Consider the following 24,341-nt stretch of genomic DNA (forward strand, 5'->3'; position numbering starts at 1 on the left):
CCCCGCCTCCTTGCTTCCTCTTGACTCCTCCTCCTCTTCTGCCCACCACTGAGATTTTCCTTACTTGCCCAAACACCCACCCTCCCCTTTTCAAATACAGGCAGACCACTCCCCTCTGGAAGCCCACTCCCCACTCTTTGGGCTTACTGGAGGTGGGAGAAGAAGAGGAGGAGGAGGAGGAGGAGAAGGGGGCTTTGCCTCTTCTTTCCTTGTTACTCTAACTACATCTCCATTCACTTTGGAAGAGGAGAGGGGAGAGGAGCAAAAGGGGGCGAAATGGAACTTGCCCCCCCCAATTCACGAGCTCTCCCTGCCCTTTAGGTTAGGGGGGGGACATCTGGGCTTTTACTCTCTCCACACACACCCCTCCCCATGCAAGTCCGCCACCGTTCCTACCCCCTCCTCCAAAGCCAGGCAAGCTCTTGGTCACCTTGCAAACCCCACTGATGGGGTGGGGCCCTCTCAGCCCTCGCCCCCCCTCTCGCTTCCTCCCCCCCCGGCTACAATCCAAAGGAAGGGGTGCCTAGCGCGCCCCCTCCACGTCGTCCTTCAAGGGGGCTCTGCGCTGCCCAGCAATCCCTCCCCCCACATAAGGGAGAGCTTTAAAGCCACCCACCCCTCTCTAAATGGGCAAATCTTGCAGGGGGATTTAATCCTTGCCACAGCTCCTCGGGGGGTAAAGAGCCAGGCCCCACGCCGCTGGTGGAGCCCCCTCCTCTGGTCCCTCTCATCCTCTCCTCTTCCTTCCCCCCCTCCCCTTCACACCCACTCACTCACACATACTGATACACACACCTCGCTCATATATATCTATCCATATATACACACACAGAGATATACACAAAACCCATCATGGCGGCCCCAGGAAGCCCAAAAGGGAACACTCGCCGCGCGCTGCCTGATGGGAGAGCGAGTTCGCCGGGGTTCCGAGGACACACCCGACTCTATAGGCGGCCGGGGGACGTTTGGACTACAACTCAGATGGCGGCAAAGGCTTCGCCGCAATGCAATGTGGGAGTTGGAGTTTTACTCCCCAGCTTTACGCCCTGGATCTGTTGGTCGCTATGGCCGAACGGGGATGTTTGGACTACAGCTAAGAGGGTGGGTGGAGAAACTGAAGCGCCTTCCCGGGCATCATGGGAAATGTAGTTCTGCTCACCAAACCGCTAAGCCCATTGGCTCTCGCTCTTTTTTTTTTTTCCAAAGACTGATGTTTGGACGCCATTTAATATGTCCGCTGAGCAGTATGGGAGTGTAGTTTTATACTCCTATGCTGTGCCAGAGTAGTATTCCTTGGTGGTGTTACCAAGGGAGAATGCCTGGACTACAACTAATATGGCTGACGATGGGGGTGGGGGGGTGAGCAGTCGAACGGCATTGTGGGACATTGTGTTCTACATCTCACAACCCACCTTCACTGCTTTGATTTAAATCAGTGCTTTTTATTGGCAAAATGAGGGATTGTGGTGGTTTGCAAGTAGAACTGATAGCCTATCTAGGATTAGGTCTTTCCTTATTGTCTTCTCAGACGTGCAGAGTTCCTTTCCTCTCAAAGGATTATTTATCCTTTTTAGAAAGTAAAAGAAAGAGAGAAAGAATGTGGGAGAGAATATCTGTTTATAAAATGCCTTGTTAGCAAAGCGGCATATTTTATTTATTTAAAGCTGTATATTTTATTCTAATTTTTATTGGTCAAATTACAGTTGTTAATAAATAACCATTTTCACCGGAGTGCATTTGGAAAAATAAAAGCTGTGATACTTCAATGAGAACACACAACTGTCCGGGGTGGGGACTTTACATTTATGGAGGAAACTTGAAAAGTGTCCCAAACAAAATATTACAATAATCAATCTATAGGATCAACTATAAAATTCATCCAAAACCACTGGATGTATTAGTTAAAATAGTTATGGATGACCTACAAAATGATTTTAGGGTTTATGTTGCAGATACAGAGGAATATATTCTTATTATGGGAAAGATTATTAATAAAATGCCAATCTAAAAATTAAATTGTTTTTCCTTCACCTCTGGGTGATTTGAATACTTCCCAATAAGTTTGCATTTGGCTGACTACTTAAAGAGAAAAGAACAATTGAGTGTAGGTGGTGACTGACCATATATGTAAAACGTATGCATTATGCTTTGGAGGTCACTCTTAAATGGAACAAGAAAATATATAGCAAAATGCTCTCAAAGTATAAATGGCAATCGTCTTTGCAAGACTTGAAATTTGAGAAAGTTCCTCTGTATCATTGCTTGAGCCTCCATTAAAGAACTGCAGATTGGAAGGGGTTTCAATATACCTGGAAGGTTTCAAATGATGGAGAAAGCAGATAACATAAATCTGCTCTCCCCTGCCCTGTTGCTGGGAGCCTTCTGAACTACTCCGGGATTGCTTATAGAAGGATTGCACAGAAGTTTAAAGTTTCCTCATACAGGGATGTTCAAGCTGGGACTAACTTATATGGCCCTACCTGGCCCCACTCTCTTTCTACAGAGCTAGAACTAGCCATTTTAGTACAGCAAACTCTGTTTCTCATGCACTCAATTGTGGCACATGGGTGCAAATCTCTCATGAAAAAGGAGGAGAAATAAATAAATAAGAAAGAAAGAAAGATAGTTTGTGCTATCAAAAGTATTCGTAGTATTAAATAGAGCCAAGAGGTGTTGCTGTTCATTTTCCTAACACTCTAGATTTCACAGCTTGCTATATTTTTGGTGTCCTGGGAAAAAAGGCCCAGTTGCTCTACCTTAGTTATATCCCTGCCCTTCTAAATGTGTTAATTTTTCTTGTCTGAAAGGGGCTGTAGTGTTGACTGTCACCTGCATATTGATGGCATCTGATCATCATCATCATGTGCTGTCAAGTCAGTTCTGACTTATGGTGACCCTTTTCCAGGGTTTTCCAGGTAGAGAAGACTCATAAATAGTTTGCCATTCCCTTCTCCTGGAAGCACCCTGGGATTGTGCACCTTTCCCAAGGCCACATAGGCTGGCTCTACTTGTAGGAGGCACCGCGGGGCATCAAACTTCCAAGCTCTGGCTCTGCAGCCAGATACCTAAACCATTGAGCTATCCAGCCAGCTATTGGTGACATCAAACTTCTCAAATTTCCACAACTGGCTGTACTCACAGGTAGAGCAAGGCAACGGCCTCAGGAGGCAAAAGGTGAGATGAGGGACGGAGAGTAGACAGACCAGTGTGTGACATGGTCACTTTGTGCCTCCTAAGATACCTTCAGTTGCCCTTTTTCCCTTCACCTCACACCTCCAAATGTCTTGAAATGGCCTGACTCTGCAAACTCCAAAGGGCCAAAATCAGCAATTTCCCATACACTTGAGAAAGCATCACTGATGAAGTAGAACACCAATGGGGAAATGTGTAGGTACCATAGTGGGAGGTCAACCATAAATGTCTTCAGTATTGTATTGACATGGCACCTATAGACAGACAATAGTTTTTGGGGACTTTCTGTTGCACGTTTGGGTATCTCTGTGAAGCCAAAACAACAAGAAAGTTTTCTGGCACCTAAAAAAACTAATAGGTTTGATTTCACGGACGAGAGTCCACCTCATCAGTTGTAAATGGGATCCATGTTTTTGTTGCGTCTAATAAACTAGGCTTTGCTCCACAAAAGATTGTCTTTTGGTGCTACATGATGCTTTTTTGATAATAATTCCCCCAATCCACTTAGTGGCCATACTGACGGAGGGATTCTGTGATATGTCATCAAAAATCATCCTGGCAATTGTTTAGGGAAAAAAATTCTTATAAGTATTTATGGGTGACTCAGAAACACTATAGTTCTGGGGGGACCAAGAAACATTTTTTCAGAGACGTTCTGGAAACTGCCTCCTTATTATGAAGTATTTGTGAGAAGAAGGTATCAAAATAAAATAAAATAAAAGCTGAAGATCTTTAAAATCCCTGCCGGATACAATTGTTTTTCATTTCTGAAAGAAGTGGTTTTGTTGTTATGTTCCATCAATTAACCTCTGGCTTATGGCAACTTTAACGGGCTTTCAAAAGTATGTGTGAAGTTCAATGGGTGGTTTACCATTGCCACACTCTCCAGTGACTTTCCTTGGCTTAGCAGGAATTTGAACCCAGGTCTCTTGAATCCTCATCTGACACTCGATCTACAATACCACACTGGCTCTTAAAATGTTGGGGGATATACTCTTATGACTTGAAAACACATTTTGCTCAAGTGAACGTGGCTGATCTCAACACAGACACAGAGGCATGACCATCATTACAGTCATAGGGTTGCTATGTAGGGGCTTCCTTTTAATTTTCTACACCCTTATCATTTTGACCCTGTACTTCTGTGGTGTTTGTTTATTTATTTTAATTTAACTTATTTATGCCCCACCTTTCTCTTTAAAAAGGACAGAAGGTGCCTTACAATATTGAAAAGACAGTATTTAAAAGCTAAAAACAGTAAGTATACAAAATATTGAAAAGAATTAAGCAAGTGTTACATTAAAAACGGCAAATAACATCAATACTAAAACACATTTACGTAAAACAAATGGCCCAGTTTATTTTCTGTTTTCATAAGCCTTCTAGTCTCCAATCCAAGGTGGCCAGAAGATTGGATATCTGGACAGGTCATTTTTTCTGCAGTTGCCAGGTTCCAGAATCCCCTTCCCACAAACAAAATAAAATAAAACTTCCCTGATCTTTCTGATCATCATCAGGCGTCTGGCTCTCCTGTTTTCTTACAAAGTCTGATAGACTAGCTGGGACTGCTAGCACGCAAAATTGGTACTTCCAATATCTGTGTAGAAGTGGAAATTTCTGCAGGAAATCCTTGTCCGGTAAGCTATACCGGCTGAAATTTCCTGTTCCCTCCAGCTGCGAAAGGCTCATGAAGCCTCTGCTCCATTTCACAGGTCACTGTTGCTCTCGGAGAAATCCTGTGGAGAAGACCCTGAAAACCAAGTGACTGGTGGGGATCTATCCCACACAACATCTCAAGTGTAGCGTGGATCTAGATAACATATCTGTTGCAGGATATTTCTAGTAATTTGCATTTTGTACATGTGTACACCATCTAGCCTAAGGTGGTCACATGGATGAAGTGGGCTTCTCTACCTTTGACTGTTACCTTTGATGGTTCAATAGCTGTGTGAAACCAGGAACTTAGCTGTTGTAGCTGATGAGATGCTCTGGCTGCTGAAATTCCATCCCTAACAACTGTTAAAGCACAGCAGCAACAATATCCTTTTTTTACAAGTGAAAGTGACACCTACACACAGACACTCACACCCTACCCCTACAGTATTTGCATGTCTCTAGCATGGTCCAGGGTAGGGACCATGTTTCTTGAGAGTCCCCTGGACTGCAAGGAGATCAAACCTATCCATTCTGAAGGAAATCAAACCTGAGTGCTCACTGGAAGGACAGATCCTGAAGCTGAGGCTCCAATACTTTGGCCATCTCATGAGAAGAGAAGACTCTCTGGAAAAGACCCTGATGTTGGGAAAGTGTGGAGGCAAGAGGAGAAGGGGACGACAGAGGACGAGATGGTTGGACAGTGTCATCGAAGCAACCAACATGAATTTGACCCAACTCTGGGAGGCAGGTGGGCCTGGCGTGCTCTGGTCCATGGGGTCATGAAGAGTCAGACATGACGAAACGACTAAACAACAACAAAAAAGCATGGTCACTGACTAACCACAGGTTCAAGCTGCAAACCAGGGAAGCTCGCCAAGCGATCTGTGTTGGCCTTTCCTACCTTAGAGGTGTCTGAAGAGGTGACAGTACCCCTACAAACTCAGACGAACAGTGGTTAAGGGGGCCACAATGCTGTTGTTATTTATTTATTTTTTTGGTTTTGTCTGGTTTGGGTTTTTATTTTTGTCCCACTTTGCTGGCAGCTACACAGCTACTTCTTTGAAACCTACTTCAGAGGGACGTTGTGAGGATAAACAGGCAGGAAGAGATCCTTTATCTCTTTGGAAAGCAACCGGGGTGTTTTCAATTCTGCATTAGGTACAATTTTGAATATAATTTTAAAAATGTAATAATTTATTGTTTTAGCATTCAATATTCCTTCTTTTAATACTGTACCCCACCTTGGGTCCTTTTATTTTAGGAGAAAGGGTGGCATAGAAATATTTTGAATAAAGAGAGTCCTCCTGCAAAGTTGAGCAGCAGAGGTCCCCCCCACTGCAGAATCCTGCACCCAGAAGTGGGGGAAATGGCTACTGTAAAATTAAAATATTTTAAAACAGCACAGGACAGACAGACTCTTTTCCCCGCGCTGAGACCCACCAGCGTTAAACCCAGCTCTCCACTCCATCCGCAAGAAGAGTTAATGCCATAGAGGGGCGCTCTTCTCCGAATCCTAGAGAGGAGCGGCCGGCGCTGGAGGGACCTGGAATCGGGATGGGAACTTCCGGTTAGCTCAGAAAGAGAGAAGGAGCGGAAGGGAGCGTGTATGTTTCCCCTTCGCCGGTTGAGTGGATGGAGAAAGGGGCTGCCCCCCCCCTGCGGTCACAGCCCCCTTCCAAGAAAAAAAAATTATATATGGGGCCAGAAAGGATCCCTTAGAGAGGACTGGATCGCCCAGAACCCTAAATGGAGCAGCACTAGTGGGTAAGTGGGTGTCCCCCACCCCCCATTTTTGGCCATACGATGCATGCCAAAACTGGAAGGGTGGTAGGAAATTGTTGTGGGTCTGGAAGGTCTTTGATCGACTCTGCCAGCTGTATATGGGGTGGGGTGGAGGGAATTGCACGCACTCTGGCACCCCCCCCCCACTGCTTTAGTTGGCTCCAAAAATATTATTTTGTTTATTTTATTTGTTTGATTTATATCCCGCCCATCTGGTATATTCTACCACTCTGGGCGGTTAACGCCTGCAGGTGGGACGGTTGGGGTCTCCATACCATCCCGGAGGAAACAGCCACGCTCGGTTCCAAGGAATTCAAGGCGGCTTATATATGTCTTCTTTCCCCACCAGGTAGATCAGGCTCTTTGCCAGTAGTAACCTATATATATAATAAGAATATTCACGCTCAAGAGAAGATAACCCTCAGCTAAATCAAGCAATCTGATTTAGCTTATATATATAATGCCTGTCTTAAGGTAAATCAGATTGCTTGATTTAGCTGAGGGTTATCTTCTCTTGAGTGTGAATATTCTTATTTCTGTTGCACGGTCCAAATATTTGTTTATCCGTAGTTCAACAAATGGTAGTTCAATGTGTGGCATGTCTTTTAGATTGATCATTTTTCTCTTGGGTGGCTTATCAGTAGGTGGATCAGAATGGGAAAGCTGTTACAGTGGTGCCTCGCTAGACAGTTACCCCGCATGACAGTTTTTTCACTAGACATTGACTTTTTGCGATCGCTATAGTGATTCGCAAAACAGTGATTCCTATGGGGGGATTTTGCTGGACAATGTTTGGTTCCTGCTTCGCAAGCTGATTTTCGCTAGACGACGATTTTGACAGCTCTCTCCGCGCTCACAAAACAGGTGTTTTCGGGACCTAAGCTTCGCAAGACAGCGATTTAAACAGCTTTCCTGTGGCCAATCTTCGCTAGACGACAATGATTCTTCCCCATTGGAACACATTAAACAGGTTTCAGTGCATTCCAATGGGGAAATGCTTTTCGCTAGACAATGATTTCGCTAAACAGCGATTTCAGTGAAACGTATTATCATCGTCTAGCGACGCACCACTGTATCTTGTCCTTGATGTTGGGCAGCAGAATGCCTTGGGATGGCCCCGCCACAGCTTGTCTGCTGACAGAGTGCTCTGTGAAAAGACAGCTCATGAATTTTATGACTGAATTCAGAGCACAGAACAATTCCTCTTTTTTTTGGGCGACGGATCCCAGAATCCCCCAGCCAGCTTGACAGTATTGCCTGGTGAAATGTGAGTGCTGTAGTCCAGGCAAGAAAACTTTCCAAACAATAGCCAAGTAGGTTTGGTAGCTAAGGTTTCCTGGCGGTTACTGATCTACTGTATACCTGTTAACACTGTTCACCATTCAGTGCTTGCTAAGAAAATAAAAGATCCCTTTACATCTTTATTTATTTATTTATTCAATCTATCCCCTGCCTTTGTCCTCAAGAATATCCAAGGTGACTTGCAATATTAAAGCAGACAATATAAAAACAGAAAGGGGAAACAGATGTAAAAAATGACTTTGTAAAGTTAGAAACTGGGCACAGCTGCCCTGGAATGTTTCTACAAACTCCAGTGATCATACTACTAAAAATAAGCTTAAAATAATTATAGAATGCTATGTATGTTCTGTTGGTTTGAAATTATGTCCATACATTTCTATACTTGTCTTGGGGAAGTTAGAGGAATAGGAAACCTGAAGGATTTAAGTATAGGATTTAACATACTATTTTTGCCATCCCAAACAGGATTCCCTATATAGTTAAACCCAATATGATCTCCTGGATGGAACAACAGGAAGAACTGGAAGCCCCCAGACAAGATCTACACCAAGAATCAGAAGAGATGGAAAGCATGAGAGCTGCTCATAAAGGTAAGGGAGCAGAAAAGTCCTCTCAGAGCAGGGAGAGGCTAGGAAAAGATCAGCAAAATCTCTGAAAGTATCCCTTGTTCTGTCTGCTATCACATTTGGCCATCATTTATTTTTGAGTGATCTTTCTGGGAATCTGCAAGTTTCAAGCTAGGGATGAACAAGGCCAAAATACCTAAATTCTTTCTCCATCACCTTATTTTCTCTTTCTGTGCCACACTTTTCCTTACTTTATCTCCTGACCTCACTCTTCCTTCTCACCTAGTGGGTTGGGATCTAAACTGATGCATATAGGGCATTTTTGATGCTAGATGCATATGTGAAATCCACAAACAGGATGTGAGTGTAATTGCATCCTCCTTATGTCTGTCTCCCCACCACACCCCCGTGTCCTGCCTCTGATACTGGAGGAATTATATAGCCATGGATAGCGATGTTGCTCATAGATCTAAACAAACCCAGGTTGATGGCCACCACTCCATCTTGGGGGAGCAGATGAGACAAAGTGCTTATTTTCCGTCTGTCCCAAATCACACACACTCCTTTTTGCCATATGTGGGTGACCCCCGTGGGTTCTAGTACTATGAGAGAGAGAGACAAGAAAGGCCTTGTCCTTCACCTCCACTGATATTAGATTTGCTTTGTGGACGACAACTCATTTATCTGTACTGCAGGTACTGTATCTTGATGACTTCTGGCACTTTATTAGCTGTTGATTTTCCAGCTGCTGGGATTTCACAGTATGTCACAGTCCTTGTTAAGTATCACTGGTTAAAAAGGACACTGTTTCCCACAGGTGAGTATTGGTGATGCTTTCAAAATTGGTTCATCCCATGTCTTCTCCAGATTGCCTGTTTAGATGCTTGCTACTTTGGGTGCAGGGAAAAGCTATTTACAGGGCCAGATTCAGCCTCTGGCATTTTGTCAGGGACTACTGTTGACACTAAAAGGGACGTGGTGGTGCTGCGGGCTAAACCGCAGAAGCTTCTGTGCTGCAGGGTCGGAAGACCAGTAGTCGTAAGATCAAATCCACGCGGCGCTCCCTTTGCTTGTCCCAGCTCCTGCGAACCTAGCAGTTCGAAAGCATGTAAATATGAGTAGATAAATAGGGGCCACCTCGGTGGGAAGGTAATGGCGTTCTGTGTCTAAGTCACACTGGCCACGTGACCACAGAAACTGTCTACAGACAAACGCTGGCTCTGCAGCTTGGAGACGGGGATGAGCACTGCGCCCTAGAATTGGACACGACTGGACTAAATGTCGAGGAGAACCTTTACCTTTACTGTTGACACTGAAGTAGAAGTGTACAGCAGTGCCACTTCCTTGGCCCTCCTCATGCAGAGAACAACTTTCTGAGGAGGAGAACCCTACATACGGAGGCTCTCAACGCACTTCAGTATGCTGGATGATCAGTCTTCTAAATTACGTGAAGAGTCTTGAGGTGTACAAGGGACCTTTCTGCTCAGAGTCCCTTTCCACATGGGGAGATCAAGAGAAGCTGTAACAGAGGGCGGGATGGCCAGCACTGTCCCCATCCTTACCCATTTATTTCACTCTTCTCTATGTGGATGGGGCACTCTAGCCACGCAAGGATCACATTTTATGGCAGAATTCACACAGAACCAGACCCTACAAAAGAAAGCCGGCATTATTTGACAATGTCATCTGAAGAATATAAACAATTCCCCCATATTTTGGCCACATATTATGTTCAGGGTCTCGTTTGTTTGTTTGTTTGACACAGATATCTGGGACAAAAAGAATATACAAGCATATGTAGTTTTTCTTTTTGGCCACTGAGCTACTTTTTGGTTCTAGACAATGCAGTCTGTTGTGACACACACAAAAATCCCATGTTTTTTCTTCTTGTTTGAAGCCTGTCATGTTGAGAAGCAGAAGTGACGTATTCTTGTTGTTAATAAGTTGGCCCCATTCAGATGAGATGTTGGAATTCTTAGGAAATATAAGATGTATCAGTGAAACTCCAATTCTATCCTTGCTGTGTATGGTAAAATTCCTATGGAGTCTGAAAATACAACTCACTGCAAGGTTTTTTTTTTAATTATTATTTTGTGGATGAGGATTAAGCTAAATTCATAACTCATGAATAGGCTTGCTATCCAAAGTGACTAATAAGAAAGTTTTTTTTTTTTAAAAAAACTTTTTATTCGATGTAAACTATTTATTGGATAAGGCTTAAAATAGCCAGCAACTCCTAACTTTGGATTCTCAGAGGCTGTTGGATTATAATCTCCATCAATCATGCTGGCTGAGGATAATGAAACTCACAGCTCTGCACACCAAAATTTGGAGAAGACCACAGGGTGTTTAAAAATGCCAGCTGAACTATCAAGTTGTAAGTCGTCAGTAGAGTGATTATTGAAATTATTATGTGGCTTCATTTGTGTTGTGCCTGATGTAATGTAAAAAGGATGTTAAAAAATTGTATACAGTATTTTAAAAACCAGAGCCAGTGTGGTGTAATAGTCAGAGTGTTGTAGTAGTGTGATAACAAATATTTAATCCATCATCTCTTCATCAATAGGTAACGAATTTGTTGTGTTTGGTTTTAAATGGAATTATTTTATTAATCTGCTTGGTTGTGATCTTTCAGCTTGCAAAGGTATGGTCATGACAGTTGCATTGAGTAAGGATGGCAGTTGACTATGACAAGAATACTAGGCCGAAAACAAAAAAAAAATAAAGAAGACAAAACAAGGGGGCACATTAAAGACTAGCTGCTATATGTGAATATGCACTTTTGTAGACAAGTCGACTTCCTCAGACATAAGAATGGGGCTACATCATGAGATGGAATACAAACAGTCGGAAATACAAAAAGAAACCTGTAGCAAATGTCCAAAGTAAAGAAGCGTCAGAGTAAAGAAACTGCAAGCAGTAATCACATACTGAGAAATTCGTTGATACCATTAATCTGTATAGTGTGTCTCTTATTCTGCTTGCCTCTGCGTTTGAGAACTTTCTGAGTCTCAAAGTGTTTTGGGCCTTTCTAAGTTGCAACCTAATTAGAAAAGGGAAACCTGTTGGAGAACCATATTGTTATTGATACTTTATAATTTTCAGTTTCATGCTTGGCCCTGAAACATCAGGGGCAACCTCAGGCCCGTCATACATTCTCAGACGGATCTATGCTACCTCGGAGGGAGGTTGTAAGGATATAATGGGGCAGGGAGGAGAGCCATGTATATTGCTTTTGAGCTCCCTGGAGGAAAGGAGGCATCAATGTAATAATGAAATAAGAAATACATCTCCGTTGTGTTCTTCTCCTCTTATGTCTCACCAGATGAGGGGACAACCAGTGAAAATGAAGAAGAGGAGGAGGAATTCCCCATTACACCGGATGGCCCTGACACCGAGAATCCCTCCTTGCTCGCTCCGTTAGACTGGGAGGAGGCCTGTGAGGCTCTGGAAGGTAGTGGAGGCAGCGATGGGAGCCAAAACGCCAAGTCTCCAGTGAAAAAGGCTACACGGGAGAAACCTCCCTGGGGCAGCTGTCACTCCCGCCTGGACTACCACCTCCTTGGGGCTCCTCCCCCGAGATTCTTCAACTGCCCTGACTGTGGGAAGCAGTTCACTCTGAGTTCGCACCTGATCCGGCACCAGCGTGTGCACACGGGGGAAAGGCCCTTTGGGTGCCGGTCGTGCGCCAAGAGTTTCTCCCAGCGGTCGGACTTGGCGCGTCACGAGCGCACACACACGGGGGTGAAGCTTTACCGCTGCGCCCAGTGCGAGAAGACCTTCTCCGAGAGCTCTCATTTGATCCGGCACCAGATGATCCACTCGGGTGAGAAGCCGTTCCAGTGCAACGTCTGTGGGAAGCGCTACGGCGACAGCTCCTACCTCACGGTCCACCAGCGGGCCCACACGGGGGCCCGCCCTTACTGCTGCGCCCGATGTGGCAAGAGTTTTGGCCGGTCCTCCACTCTCATTCGCCACCAGCGTGTCCATGGCGACTTGGCTCCGGCCCCTGGGGATAAGCCACGCCCCCGGGGCATCTGGACGGCATTTGCCTGCCTGTCAGGCGAGGGAGAGAGCGACTCAAGACGCATCCTGTCTCTCCAGAGGCCACCATCGTTGGCTGGGTCCTCCCTGGCATCCTCCATGTTGTCACTACCCCTGCAGCCTGCGTCTCACATTGACCCACACTCCATGAGGATTATGGGGTGGCAGTGGGGGGTAGAATAAATCTAAGCATGGTCAGAAACAAGGCTATGGATCCTCTGACAGTTCTTTGATTCCCAGAAGGACGTTGGTCCTTAGGACACGCTGCTACCGAGATGACCGAACAACTCGAAATTTTGTAAGAGTAAATCGATCACTGCAGCAAAGAGGTTGATGGGACCCTCTGCTGGGGAAAATCAACTCTTTAGGTTGAAACCGATGAAGAAAGTGGGTGGAAGAACGGTTGTCAGAAGTGACTCTGTTTCTGGTATGGAGTGGCCCATAAGAATAGTATTCTAGGGCAGTGTAGTGGTTACCAGGACAACAGAGCTAGGCCATTTGGTTACCATGGGTGACCAGTTGCTAAGGAGAAGGATGGATGGATTACTAAGGAAATTCAGGCAGAGAGAATTGGGTGTCACAGGCACGGACGCCAAAATCGGATGGGATGGTAGTTGAGTTTACTTTGGCCTTTTGGGGCCTGCTGCTTCCCAGAAAGAAGGATGTGAGATGGCAGGCCTCCTTTCCTAAGATCTCTCCGGCAGCTAAGGAAAAGGAGGTAGAGTTGGTGTCCAGGCCATTCAAGCCGCGGAAGCTTTAGCAAATCTTTGGTCATTGGAAGTTCATGGCAAAGGTGGTCTGTTTCCTCTTAATTGACTAGTTCCCATGATCATGGATGAAAGGTTATTTGGTTAATAGGATGGGAGATAAGTCGGGAAATTTAGCAGCCATCTTTGTATGGCTCCTGAAGGCCAAGTCTTGAGCAGCAGCTGGCAGAAGGAGAAGCGTAGTGGTTTCCCCGGTGCATCAGTGGAAACATTAGCCTCCAGGGCACAGGTTGTGGGTGGGTAGCTCTTGTTAGACCAGCCTTCCGCAGTCTAGAGGTGTTCCACTACAACCAGGGATATGGTGGTGGGATGGCGGTAGTTCAGATTTATAAAAATCTTGGGGAAATTAGAATTTTGAACTACACGTTGTCAGAATCCTCGCCTTGTGGTATTTTGAGAGGTGTAGGCCAAAAGCGGAAATGTTTCCAAGCTTTGTATTTAGGCCTAGTTTTCACAGAGAATACCTATTGGTATGAAGACTGTGCTGCCTTTAATTATAGCTGGGGGTGCACAAAGCCCCCTGCCAGACTAGCTTTCCAGGGGAGCTTATATGTTTTGTGCACCCCTGGATTTACCCATGGGGGACCCTTTTGAAGAGGGCTAGGAACGCCTGATGGAAAAGACCCTGATGTTGGGAAAGTGTGAAAGCAAGAGGAGAAGGGGACGGCAGAGGACGAGATGGTTGGACAGTGTCACTGAAGCTACCAAGGTGAATTTGACCCAATTCCGGGAGGCAGTGGAAGGCAGGAGGGCCTGGCCTGTTCTGGTCCTTGGGGTCACAAAGAGCCGGACACGACTTAAAGACTAAACAACAACAAAGGAATACTCAAGCTGTCTTCATATCAAATTATTCCATTAGTCGATCTGTGTTGTCTATACTCATTGGCTCTGGTCCTGCAGAAGTTTAGATAGGAATTTTGGCAGGACCTGTCAAGAGACGCATGCCTGAAAAATTTCTCTGTCCATAACAATTTCTGTCCCAGGGAGACCTAGAGGTCATGGAGGAAGATGCCGGCCTACCCTGCAAGGTTCAAACTTGCACATTTAGAGTTCTGTGCGCATCAAACCTGTGGGTGAGCCTCATTTTGTTTCCTGGAATCTAATGGTTCTCAAGAGTTGGTCGGTAACTGGGCAGATTTAGCTGCTTGGGAAAAGAACGGATTTTCTTTTCGGTGTAGGTGGGATGACATCGGCCAGGGGGCGTAAAGGTTCCTTGTTGCTAAGGGGTGCAAAGAATTAGAAACCTCACGAACAGTTGGTTGCTACCAGAAGGTGAAGAAATCAGCCTCTTGTTGCTGAGAACTTTTTTTGCAACTTAGTTTTTGGTCGTTTTGGGTTGCTATGGAGCTAAGGACCAACCACTTGATTACCAAGGATGGGTGCTCAAAATGAGGTGGTGGTGGTTTTTGCAGCCTGGTTACCAAGGCAGCTAGTTACTATGGTGATGGGTGTTGGGAGGGGGGGCTTTCTAGAGCCCTGGCCTAGAATAGATTGCCACCTTTATTGTGCCCCCCTCTACAATTCCAGCAGCCCGCAACTATATGCTCCAGTTCTTTTTCATTTGACCTGATCTCCAGTATTGGACATCCTGCTCTTTTCACCTCCCACCCATGAATTAAATCACTGTTTCCTTGGTTTTCTCACACCTCGAGGCCTTGGTCTCGCTTCCATCTCCAGGGCCCAGAGTTTTGGCACTTGAGAGAAAAGGAGGAGGCATTTTGGGCACACGAAGCCAGATTTCAAAAAGTGTATGGGATGGACGAGTTTGAAGCAGTTGCTATTGAACAGTCCCCTTGCCAGACTGGATTTCCTGTTTCTCAGAATCAAGGAGCTTTTTTGATGGCTCCAATTAGAAGAAGAACAAGGAAAGAGATAGCTAAGAGTTATGTTTTTGGACTATATATGTCAGAATTAGCTGCCTGGGGATTTGTAAAAGCAAATCCAAAAATCACAAATCTGCATACTTCTAAGAATTATATGCTGGGACTGCAGCCCAGGTTTGTATTAAATCAACTTCTTTTATTTATAATTTTGCATCTGTTTTGGAGAGTAATGTTAGAAGTTCTCACAAATGTATTTATGCGCTCTTCTGTCTTTGCTTTCCCTGTGCTGTCATATATGTGTCCTAAATTTGTGTTATTTAGAGTCTGTTATAGGCAGGGATTCTTTATTCAACAGATGATTGTAAAACAGAAGATGCCTGGTAAAGAAGAAAAAAGCACTTGAGAAGACTCTGTAGTGTAATGGAAAATATTTACTGTATAAAATAAAAGAATTATGAGTGTGTGTGGTTTTGTTTTTTTTAAATCTGCCATAGTCCCTTGGAGATCAACTTGCTGAACTAAGCTGTCACGACGTCCTCAGACTCCCTCTTAGGCTTTCTACAATAGACAGGAAAGCTACCATTTGATGTGTGTGCAGTTCAAAACACTGTGGTTTCTGGAAATAGCTGAACCTGGGCATATTTTAGGTATAGCTAGCTGGACAGCTCAGTGGTTTAGGTATCTGGCTGCGGAGCCAGTGATTGGGATTTTATAACCTCACCGTGCCTCCTGTAAGTATGGCCTTGGGCAAGCTGCAGAATCCCAGGATGCCCCCAGAAGAAGGAATGACAAACCACTTCTCGGTACAGTGGTGCCTCTCTAGACAGTTACCCCGCATGACAGTTTTTTCACTTGACATTGACTTTTTGCGATCACTATAGCAATTCGCAAAATAGTGATTCCTACAGGGGAATTTCGCTGGACAATGTTTGGTCCCTGCTTCGCAAATCAATTTTCGCTAGACGACGATTTTGACAGCTCCTTCCGTGCTCGCAAAACGGGTGTTTTCGGGACCTAAGCTTCGCAAGACAGCTATTTAAACAGCTGATTGGCAGTTTGCAAAGTGGCTTTCCTATGGCCGATCTTCGCTAGACCACGACGATTCTTCCCCATTGGAACACATCAGTGCATTCCAATGGGGAAATGCTTTTTGCTAGACAATGATTTTGCTAAACAGCGATTTCAGTGGAACGGATTGTCATAGTCTAGCGAGGCACCACTGTATTCTGTAGCTAGAAAACCCTGGAAAGGGTCAGAATATAAGTCAGAATATAATGGAACACAATTATTATGGTTATGGCTCTGGAAACAAAAATGCCAGCACTTTGGGGCTTGGAAAAGTATCCTGCCCGAGGCTATGGTTCACAGAATCCCCCTGCTAGGTTCTAGGAGCTGAAATAAAAAATTAAAATTCATTTTCCCAAGCTCTGTAGGTAATCTAGAAAGGGATGGGTCTCTACCTATTAGCTATTCAAGGAGAGCAAACCAGCCTTGGATAAGGAATAGGAGAATTACAATGGCAGTCAGGTACATAAACCTGAACATGGAATGTATTATACAGTACATGTAACAGAACAGTCAGATGTGACGGTTCCTCCTTCATACCATCCTGTGAAGGGGAGAGACCCGGGCTCACGACCGTAAAGAGATAACATCTACACTTGCAGAAACAACAGCTTCTTGCTATTATGCACACAGCATCTTCCTAGTTGATAATGTCCTGAAGTATATTTGTCCATACTTTGTGACCTCTCCCAGCTTTTACACTTCCTTCCTGCTTGCCTGTTTCTTCCTCCTCTGCAGATCTTGTAAAGTTACTCTTTTGGCCTACAACTCTCAAAATATCCTCTAGGAAGCTTCCTGACTAGCTTTCTCATGCCGGACCACTGAAATATTCTCAGGAGGAAAAGGGAGGGCGGTTTTTTTTCTAATTTATATTTCTGAAGCCTCTGTCAGGAGACCAGCAGTTATAAGATCAAATCCACGTGATGGAGTGAGCTCCTGTCGCTTGTCCCCGCTCCTTGCCAACCTAGCAGTTCGAAAGCATGTAAAAATGTGAGCAGATAAATAGGTACCACCTCGGTGGGAAGGTAAGGGCGTTTTGTGTCTTGAATACAGGTTGGGGAAGGCTGAGCAAGATGATGGGCTAGGTTTAAGAAGCAGTTTATGATCTAAGGCAAGGGTGAGTGATCTAGTGAATGAGTGGACTGAGGGCTATTTTTCAAATTTGCTGGCAGGTCAAGGCCAACACTCCCAAGATAATGGAGCTAAAGAGAAGAAGTATTTTAATGCATATTTAATCTTATTGTTCTTATTTACCTTTGTTTTTATGCAGTAGTTGTACACTGTAAAGTTTAAATTCAAAAAGCCACCTCATACACACTAGTCATAAAAATACTTTTTTTTTTGAGGCTGTGGAGTCAGGAATTCTGGGGGTCCTTAAAAATATGGCAAAATATATTTCTGGAATGATTTTCTCAGGGGGGGAAACAGTATTTGGGATTGAGGGAAAGGGTGCTGGGGAGAAGCCTCTGTGCTGCAAGGTCGGAATACCAGCAGTTGTAAGATCGAATCCACGCGACGGAGTGAGCTTGTCCCAGCTCCTGCTAACCTAGTGGTTCAAAAGCATGTAAATGCAAGTAGATAAATAGGTACCACCTCGGTGGGAAGGTAATGGCATTCCATGTCTAGTCGCGCTGACCACGTGACTACGGAAACTGTCTTCAGACAAAACGCTGGCTCTATGGCTTGGAAACGGGGATGAGCACCACGCCCTAGAGTCGGACATGACTGGACTAAATCAAGAGCAACCTTTACCTTTACCTTACTATCCCTTCATCTAGAATAGATAGAATGGAATGGATTCAGTCTAAATCAGTGGTTCCCAATCTTGAGTGACCCAGGTGTTCTTAAACTGTAGCTCCCAGAAACCCCAGCCTGCACAACTGGTGGTGAAAGTTTCTGGGAATTGCGGTCCAAGAACACCAGGGTTACCCAAGGATGGGAACCACTGCAGACTAAATCGGTGTTTCCCAACCTTGGGTCCCCAGATGTTCTTGGACTACAACTCCCAGAAACCTTTGCCACTAGCTGTGCTGGCCAGGATTCCCGGGAGTTGTAGTTCAAGAACATCTGGGGACCCAAGGTTGGAAACCGCTGCTCTAGCTGAATGGAAATTGAAGGTGCTGAGATCCTCCAAGTTAGGTAATAAAATTGCTATGTGCAGAAAGCCATGAGGTGGCAGCACCAAGCCATTGGTAAAGGCTGAGATGGTATGGCATAGCTATAACAAATTCATGGCAATCGTAGTTCACTGCGAAACAAATTATTTTTAAAAAATCATTTCAAGCAGGAAAAGATACTTGAACCTCATGTCAGAGCTCCAGAGGATGGGATGCTGAAACACAAGAAATGAGTGCATGACTTCTGTGGCTATTGAGTTAGTCCTCATAATGAGGTAAGGCCACTGATCTCCTGCAATATTGCTCCCTCCCTAATAGGAAAAGCATGAACATCTCAAAGGCTCAAAGATTACAGATTTCCCCATCCACTCATTACCCTCCCAGCTGGGGGCTAAGTGGTGCTCTTATTTGTAATTTCTACACAGTAATAGAAGAATGATTCCTCTCGAGGGAGAACGTGCATAACCACATGCCCTCCCTTGTGGTCACTTCTCTCTATTTTGAACTGAGAGGATAAGGAACGTTCACAAACTGCCTACAATAGTCTGGTGAGGGTAGGCAGGTATGGGTCCAGTATCACTATTCTAGGGCTTCCCCCCCCCCCCAAAATAAGACCCTGACATTCCTTCTTGGAGGACAGAGTCTTGAGGCCACACAGCTTTCCCTAAGAACTGTAAGCTAGCCTCCTGTCCTCACGAGCCACGCTGGCACCATCTTGTTGCTAGTATTGAAATAAATTTGAACTCCCGGCCTAGTCCACTTCAGTTTATTGAGTGAGAAGTGTGTACAATGGAAACAAGAGGCCACCTTGGCCATCACCTCAGGGGGGCATAATGGCTTGTGCCAATGATACTTGCAGTAACCCCATAGAGGTAAACTAGTGCCTGCCTACATTGCAGAGGTATAGCCGTTTGCTACCACTTTACTTGCTGTGGCTCCATCCGATGGAAACCTGGAGTTTGTAGCTCGGTGAGGTATTTGCCCCTCTCTGGAGTGAGAACTCCCTTGACCTGTAACAGCAGTGTCCTCTAGCAGGTAATTCTAAGCCCCTCGCCAAACTACAAATCCCAGGATCCCATTGGATGAAGCTGGGATACCTAAGCAAGGTAGCAAACTGGTGTAATTGTGTTATGTAGACACCTTCTCATTTGTGATGTGAATTAGAAAAGGGGCCACGTCTGTGAAAATGGATTCAGGCCTAGGATAGCAAGTTGCCAGCTGCTGGTTTAATTGTGTAGAAGACAAATGCTATAAATATATAGTTTCATTACTTTCATTAATGTTCACCTTAACATTATGTCCCCCCCCCCATAATCTCAGTTTTTTTGATGATGAGCTTCAGACCATTTTTTGCACTCTCCTCTTTCATCCTCATTAAGAGGTTCTTTAATTCCTCCTCACTTTTTGCCATCAGAGTGGTATCATATGCATATTGGAGGTTCTTGATATTTCTTCCTGCAATCTTAATTCTGGTTTGGGATTCTTCCAGTCTGGCCTTTTGCATGATGTATTCTGCATATAGGTTAAATAAGCCGGGGGACAATATACAGCCTTGTTGTACTCCTTTCCCCATTTTGAACCGATCAGTTGTTCCATATCCAGTTCTAACTGTTGCTTCCTGTCCCACATATAGATTTTTCAGGAGACAGATAAGGTGGTCAGGCACTCCCATTTCTTTAAGAACTTGCCATAGTTTGTTGTGGTCCACACAGTCAAAGGCTTTTGCATAGTCAATGAAGCAGAAGTAGATGCTTTTCTGGAACTTTCTGGCTTTCTCCATAATCCAACACATGTTAGCAATTTGGTCACGAGTTCCTCTGCCCCTTTGAAATCCAGCTTGTACTTCTGGGAGTTCTCGGTCCACATCCTGCTGAAGCCTACCTTGGAGGATTTTGAGCATAACCTTGCTAGTGTGTGAAATGAGTGCAATTGTAGGGTAGTTGGAGCATTCTTTGGCAGTGCCCTTTTTTGGGATTGGGATGTAGACTGATCTTTTCCAGACCTCTGGCCACTGTTGAGTTTTCCAAACTTGTTGGCATATTGAATGTAGCACCTTAACAGCATCATCTTTTAAGATTTTAAATAGTTCCACTGGAATGCCATACACCTCTTTCTGGTATAATTCCTCTGTGTATTCTTGCCACCTCTTCTTGATGTCTTCTGCTTCTGTTAGGTCCCTCCCATTTTTGTCCTTTATCATGTCTATCTTTGCAAAAAAATGTTCCTTTAATATCTCCAATTTTCTTGAACAGATCTCTGTTTTTCCCCTTTCTATTATTTTCCTCTATTTCTTTGCATTGTTCATTTAAGAAGGCTCTCTTGTCTCTCCTTGCTATTCTTTGGAAATCTGCACTAAATTTTCTGTAACTTTCCCTATCTCCATTGCATTTTGTTTTCCCTCTGTTCTCTGCTATTTGTAAGGCCTCATTGGACAGCCAGTTTGCTTTCTTGCATTTCCTTTTCTTTGGGATGGTTTTTGTTGCTGCCTCCTGTACAATGCTACGAGCCTCCATCCATAGTTCTTCAGGCATTCTGTCTACCAAATCTAGTTCCTTAAATCTGTTCTTCACTTCCACTGTGTATTCATAAGGGATTTGGTATAGATTATACAGTACCTGACTAGCCAATGGTTTTTCCCATTTTCTTCAGTTTAAGCTTGAATTTTGCTATGATAAGCTGATGATCAGAGCCACAATCAGCTCTAGGTCTTGTTTTTGGTGACTGAATAGAGCTTCTCCATCTTTGGCTGCAGAGAATATATTCAATCTGATTTCGTTATTGCCCATCTGGTGATTTCCAAGTGTAGAGTCGCCTCCTGTGTTGTTGGAAAAGAGTTTTTATGATGACCAGCTTGTTCTCTTGACAAAACTCTATTAGCCTTTGCCCTCCTTCATTTTGAACTCCAAGGCCAAACTTCCCTGTTGTTCCTTTTATCTCCTGACTTCCTACTTTAGCATTCAAGTCCCTTATAATGAGAAGAACATCTTTCTCTGGTGTCAGTTCTAGAAGGTAAGTCTTCATAAAACTGGTCAATTTCAGTCTCCTCAGCATTGGTGGTTGGTGCATAAACTTGGTTTACTGTGATGTTGAATGGTCTGCCTTGGAAAGCTCTGTATTGAAATCATTCTATCATTTTTGAGATTATATCCCATTACAGCTTTTCCCACTCTTTTATTGACTATGAGGGCTACTCCATTCCTTCTACATGATTCTTGCCCACAATAGTAGATGTGATATTATCTGAATTGAATTCACCCATTCCTGTCCATTTTAGTTTACTGACGCCCAGGATGTCAATATTTATTCTTGCCATCTCCTGTTGGAGCACATCCAGCTTCCCAAAGTTCATAGATCTTACATGCCAGGTTCCTATGCAGTATTTTTCTTTGCAGCATTGGATTTTCCTTTCACCTCCAGGCACGTCCACAGCTGAGCGTCCTTTCAGCTTTGGCCCAACCTTTAGTTCTGGAGCTACTTGTACTTGTCCTCCGGTCTTCCTCAGCAACATGTTCCGACCTGAGGGTCCCATCTTCCAGCGTCATATCTTTTAGCCTTTTGTTTCTGTTCATGGGGTATTCTTGGCAAAGATACTGGAGTGGCATTGCCAATTCCTACTCCAGATGCATTACGTTTGGGCAGAACTCTCCACTATGACCTGTCCGTCTTGGGTGTCCCTTCATGGCATAGCCCAGACTCGGGCAAAGTGCGTCCCGAGGGCCACATACGGCCTGCGAGCCACTCCTGTCTGGCTCGCAGACAGTTTTGAACATCAAAACCATTTATAGTTTTTTGTCTAAAGTTGATCAGTTGCTTATCTTTAACATACAGTACTGCAAAAAACCTCTTTAGTATTAGTGAAGATTAACAAGTTTAAAATAAAAACAATTATAACATCACTGTTTCATTTTATTTTTAAGTAAAGTTGGTTCGGCCTCCAAACACAGTTCAGATTTTTCATATGGCCCCCACTATAGAAATTAATTGCCCACCCCTGGCATAGCCCATAGCTTCTCTGAATTACTCAAGCCCCTTCGCCACGACAAGGCAGCAATCCATGAAGGGGAAAGAAAAAATGTGCTGCATTGGCCGGGAATCGAACCCGGGCCTCCCGCGTGGCAGGCGAGAATTCTACCACTGAACCACCAATGCTCAGTTGAACCAGCAATCCTCAGTTGAACCACCAATGCTCGGTTAATGGCATGCAGTGATTGTTAATTAAGGGAGGCAGACTGAGGATTGGGCAAACAGGCTGCCAAACCAGTTTGACATAATTGAATTATCTTTCGTGCAAATTGGTCTGGAATCAAGCTCCTCTCAAAGGCATTATATCACCTGAGGAAACATGAAGAACTGGATTGAAGCAGAGCTTTAAAACATTAGCCAGGGATGATTGTCCAAAAAAAAAAAAAAAAAAAGGAATGTTTCTAAAGCTCTGCATTAAAGTAAACTAGAATATCTACACCTCTCTCATCCACCTCAACCCTCTTTTGTTCCCTTTTCTCCTCAGTTATCCAGCCTTTCACTGTTTTGTCTCAGCAACTTCGACAGAGGTCTGTGTTTACCTTTGGAGTATTTATACCAGGCCTGACCAATCCGGTGGCTTCACACTGCCTGCCACCGAATCACAGCTCCCAATGCCGCATATGTATATAGGTGAAGGGGGCTCTAAGAGTTCACCACACACACTGCCCTGGAGTGGAGCCTTTGAGGTTGCCAACATTTCTATTGGCCCTGGCTCCTCTGTCTTTCAATAAACAGCTGGTCCACAGACAAGCGATAATGTTTCTTTACAGATCCAGCCCAAGACATTTTGCCAATTATGCCCTCTCTTACTTGGTATACTAAAGGCAACCGCACCGGCAGCGGAATCTTTTTCCACATGGGTCTTTCACCATAGTTGAAGAAACTGTTGTTGTTGTCACATACTAGAGACACTGCCCTCTAATACTTTGTGGTTGCAATTCCTCCAATATCCGTTGCGTGAGGAAGTTGCCCACTCTACTCAATGATAGGGCAGCCCATTTCCTGGCTGTAAAAATAATTTATGTTCTGAGGTGTGCAAATGAAGATGATCTTAGAAGCATAGGCATATGTTGTCTCATTTTCTCCCTGGTCAATCTTATCTATCCTGAGTAGAGATGGGCGGGAACCACCAGTTTGGCGGTTCGTGTCAGTTCGTACGTCATCTGAACAGTTATCCGGCTATTCCCAGCCCTGCCTCCTCTGGCAGCCACCCACTCAGAGGCAGCACCCCAGCTTCCCCACTCCACCTCCTCAGGGCGCCTGCCAGAGAAGGCAGGGCTGGGAAGTGCTGAGCACCCGTTCGAACAATGTATGAACTGACATGAACCGTGGTTTGTGCCCATCTCTAATCCTGGCCTTGAGATTACCAGTTGCAACCTGGGAACGTATGAACATGGCTTGCATTTGACCTCTCTTTGCTTTGGAATGGGAATCGGTGCTGCCTAGAAATTGGTAATAATTGGCTGCAACTCAGAGCTGAGAAATATCCCCCACGCACCACCTGTACTGAATCTCCCTTTTTGATCTGTTGTGCTTTTGTTTCCTTATGCAAGACCATTCCCTACCCCCACAATGTAACATCATTCCAGTAAAAGGAAAAAAGAAATCTATTTTTATTAGGCCCAGCATTCTTGCGTAGCAGTGGGGACACTTCAGTGGTTTGTTTATCTATTCAATTATTAGATTATTTCCTGCTTTAAAACAGTAAGGAATTATTTGGAAAGTCTGTGGCTCCTGGCTGTGTTATTCACCGGAACTGTTTTAACAAAAAAAATGTTTGATTGCAGAGGAATCATCAGCTTGACACGGCTTCGGACATTCTCCACATTCCAACAGCATTCCTCAACATGGCCCCCTCTGGACATTCTAAGACTACACTTCCCATGGGTCACACCCAGCATGGCCAATGGTTAGGGCTGACAGGGAGGTGTCACCCTGGGGAAAGCTATGCTTTCACAGTTTCCTAACTGCTTCCCCATCATACAACCATCCTGATCTTCACCA

At 44.6% G+C, this 24,341-nt stretch overlaps 1 protein-coding gene, 1 long non-coding RNA gene and 1 other non-coding gene across 3 annotated transcripts in view; 2 read left to right on the plus strand and 1 right to left on the minus strand.

Moving 5' to 3' along the window:
• LOC144583411 (uncharacterized) overlaps positions 1-24,341 on the plus strand; it is a 409,702-nt gene that overhangs the window by 10,283 nt on the left and 375,078 nt on the right. The window lies entirely within an intron of this gene.
• Positions 882-15,595, plus strand: LOC110086397 (uncharacterized). Its single transcript, XM_020807297.3, has 3 exons — positions 882-6,612; positions 8,398-8,522; positions 11,824-15,595. The coding sequence occupies exons 1-3, from the start codon at positions 6,455-6,457 to the stop codon at positions 12,723-12,725; spliced, it is 1,185 nt and encodes a 394-aa protein (XP_020662956.3). The 5' UTR covers positions 882-6,454; the 3' UTR covers positions 12,726-15,595.
• On the minus strand, positions 22,393-22,463 carry TRNAG-GCC (transfer RNA glycine (anticodon GCC)). The gene has a single exon. It is a non-coding gene; the product is annotated as a tRNA-Gly (tRNA).

This window comes from Pogona vitticeps, chromosome 6 (assembly GCF_051106095.1).
Source record: "Pogona vitticeps strain Pit_001003342236 chromosome 6, PviZW2.1, whole genome shotgun sequence".
Taxonomy (NCBI): domain Eukaryota; kingdom Metazoa; phylum Chordata; class Lepidosauria; order Squamata; family Agamidae; genus Pogona; species Pogona vitticeps.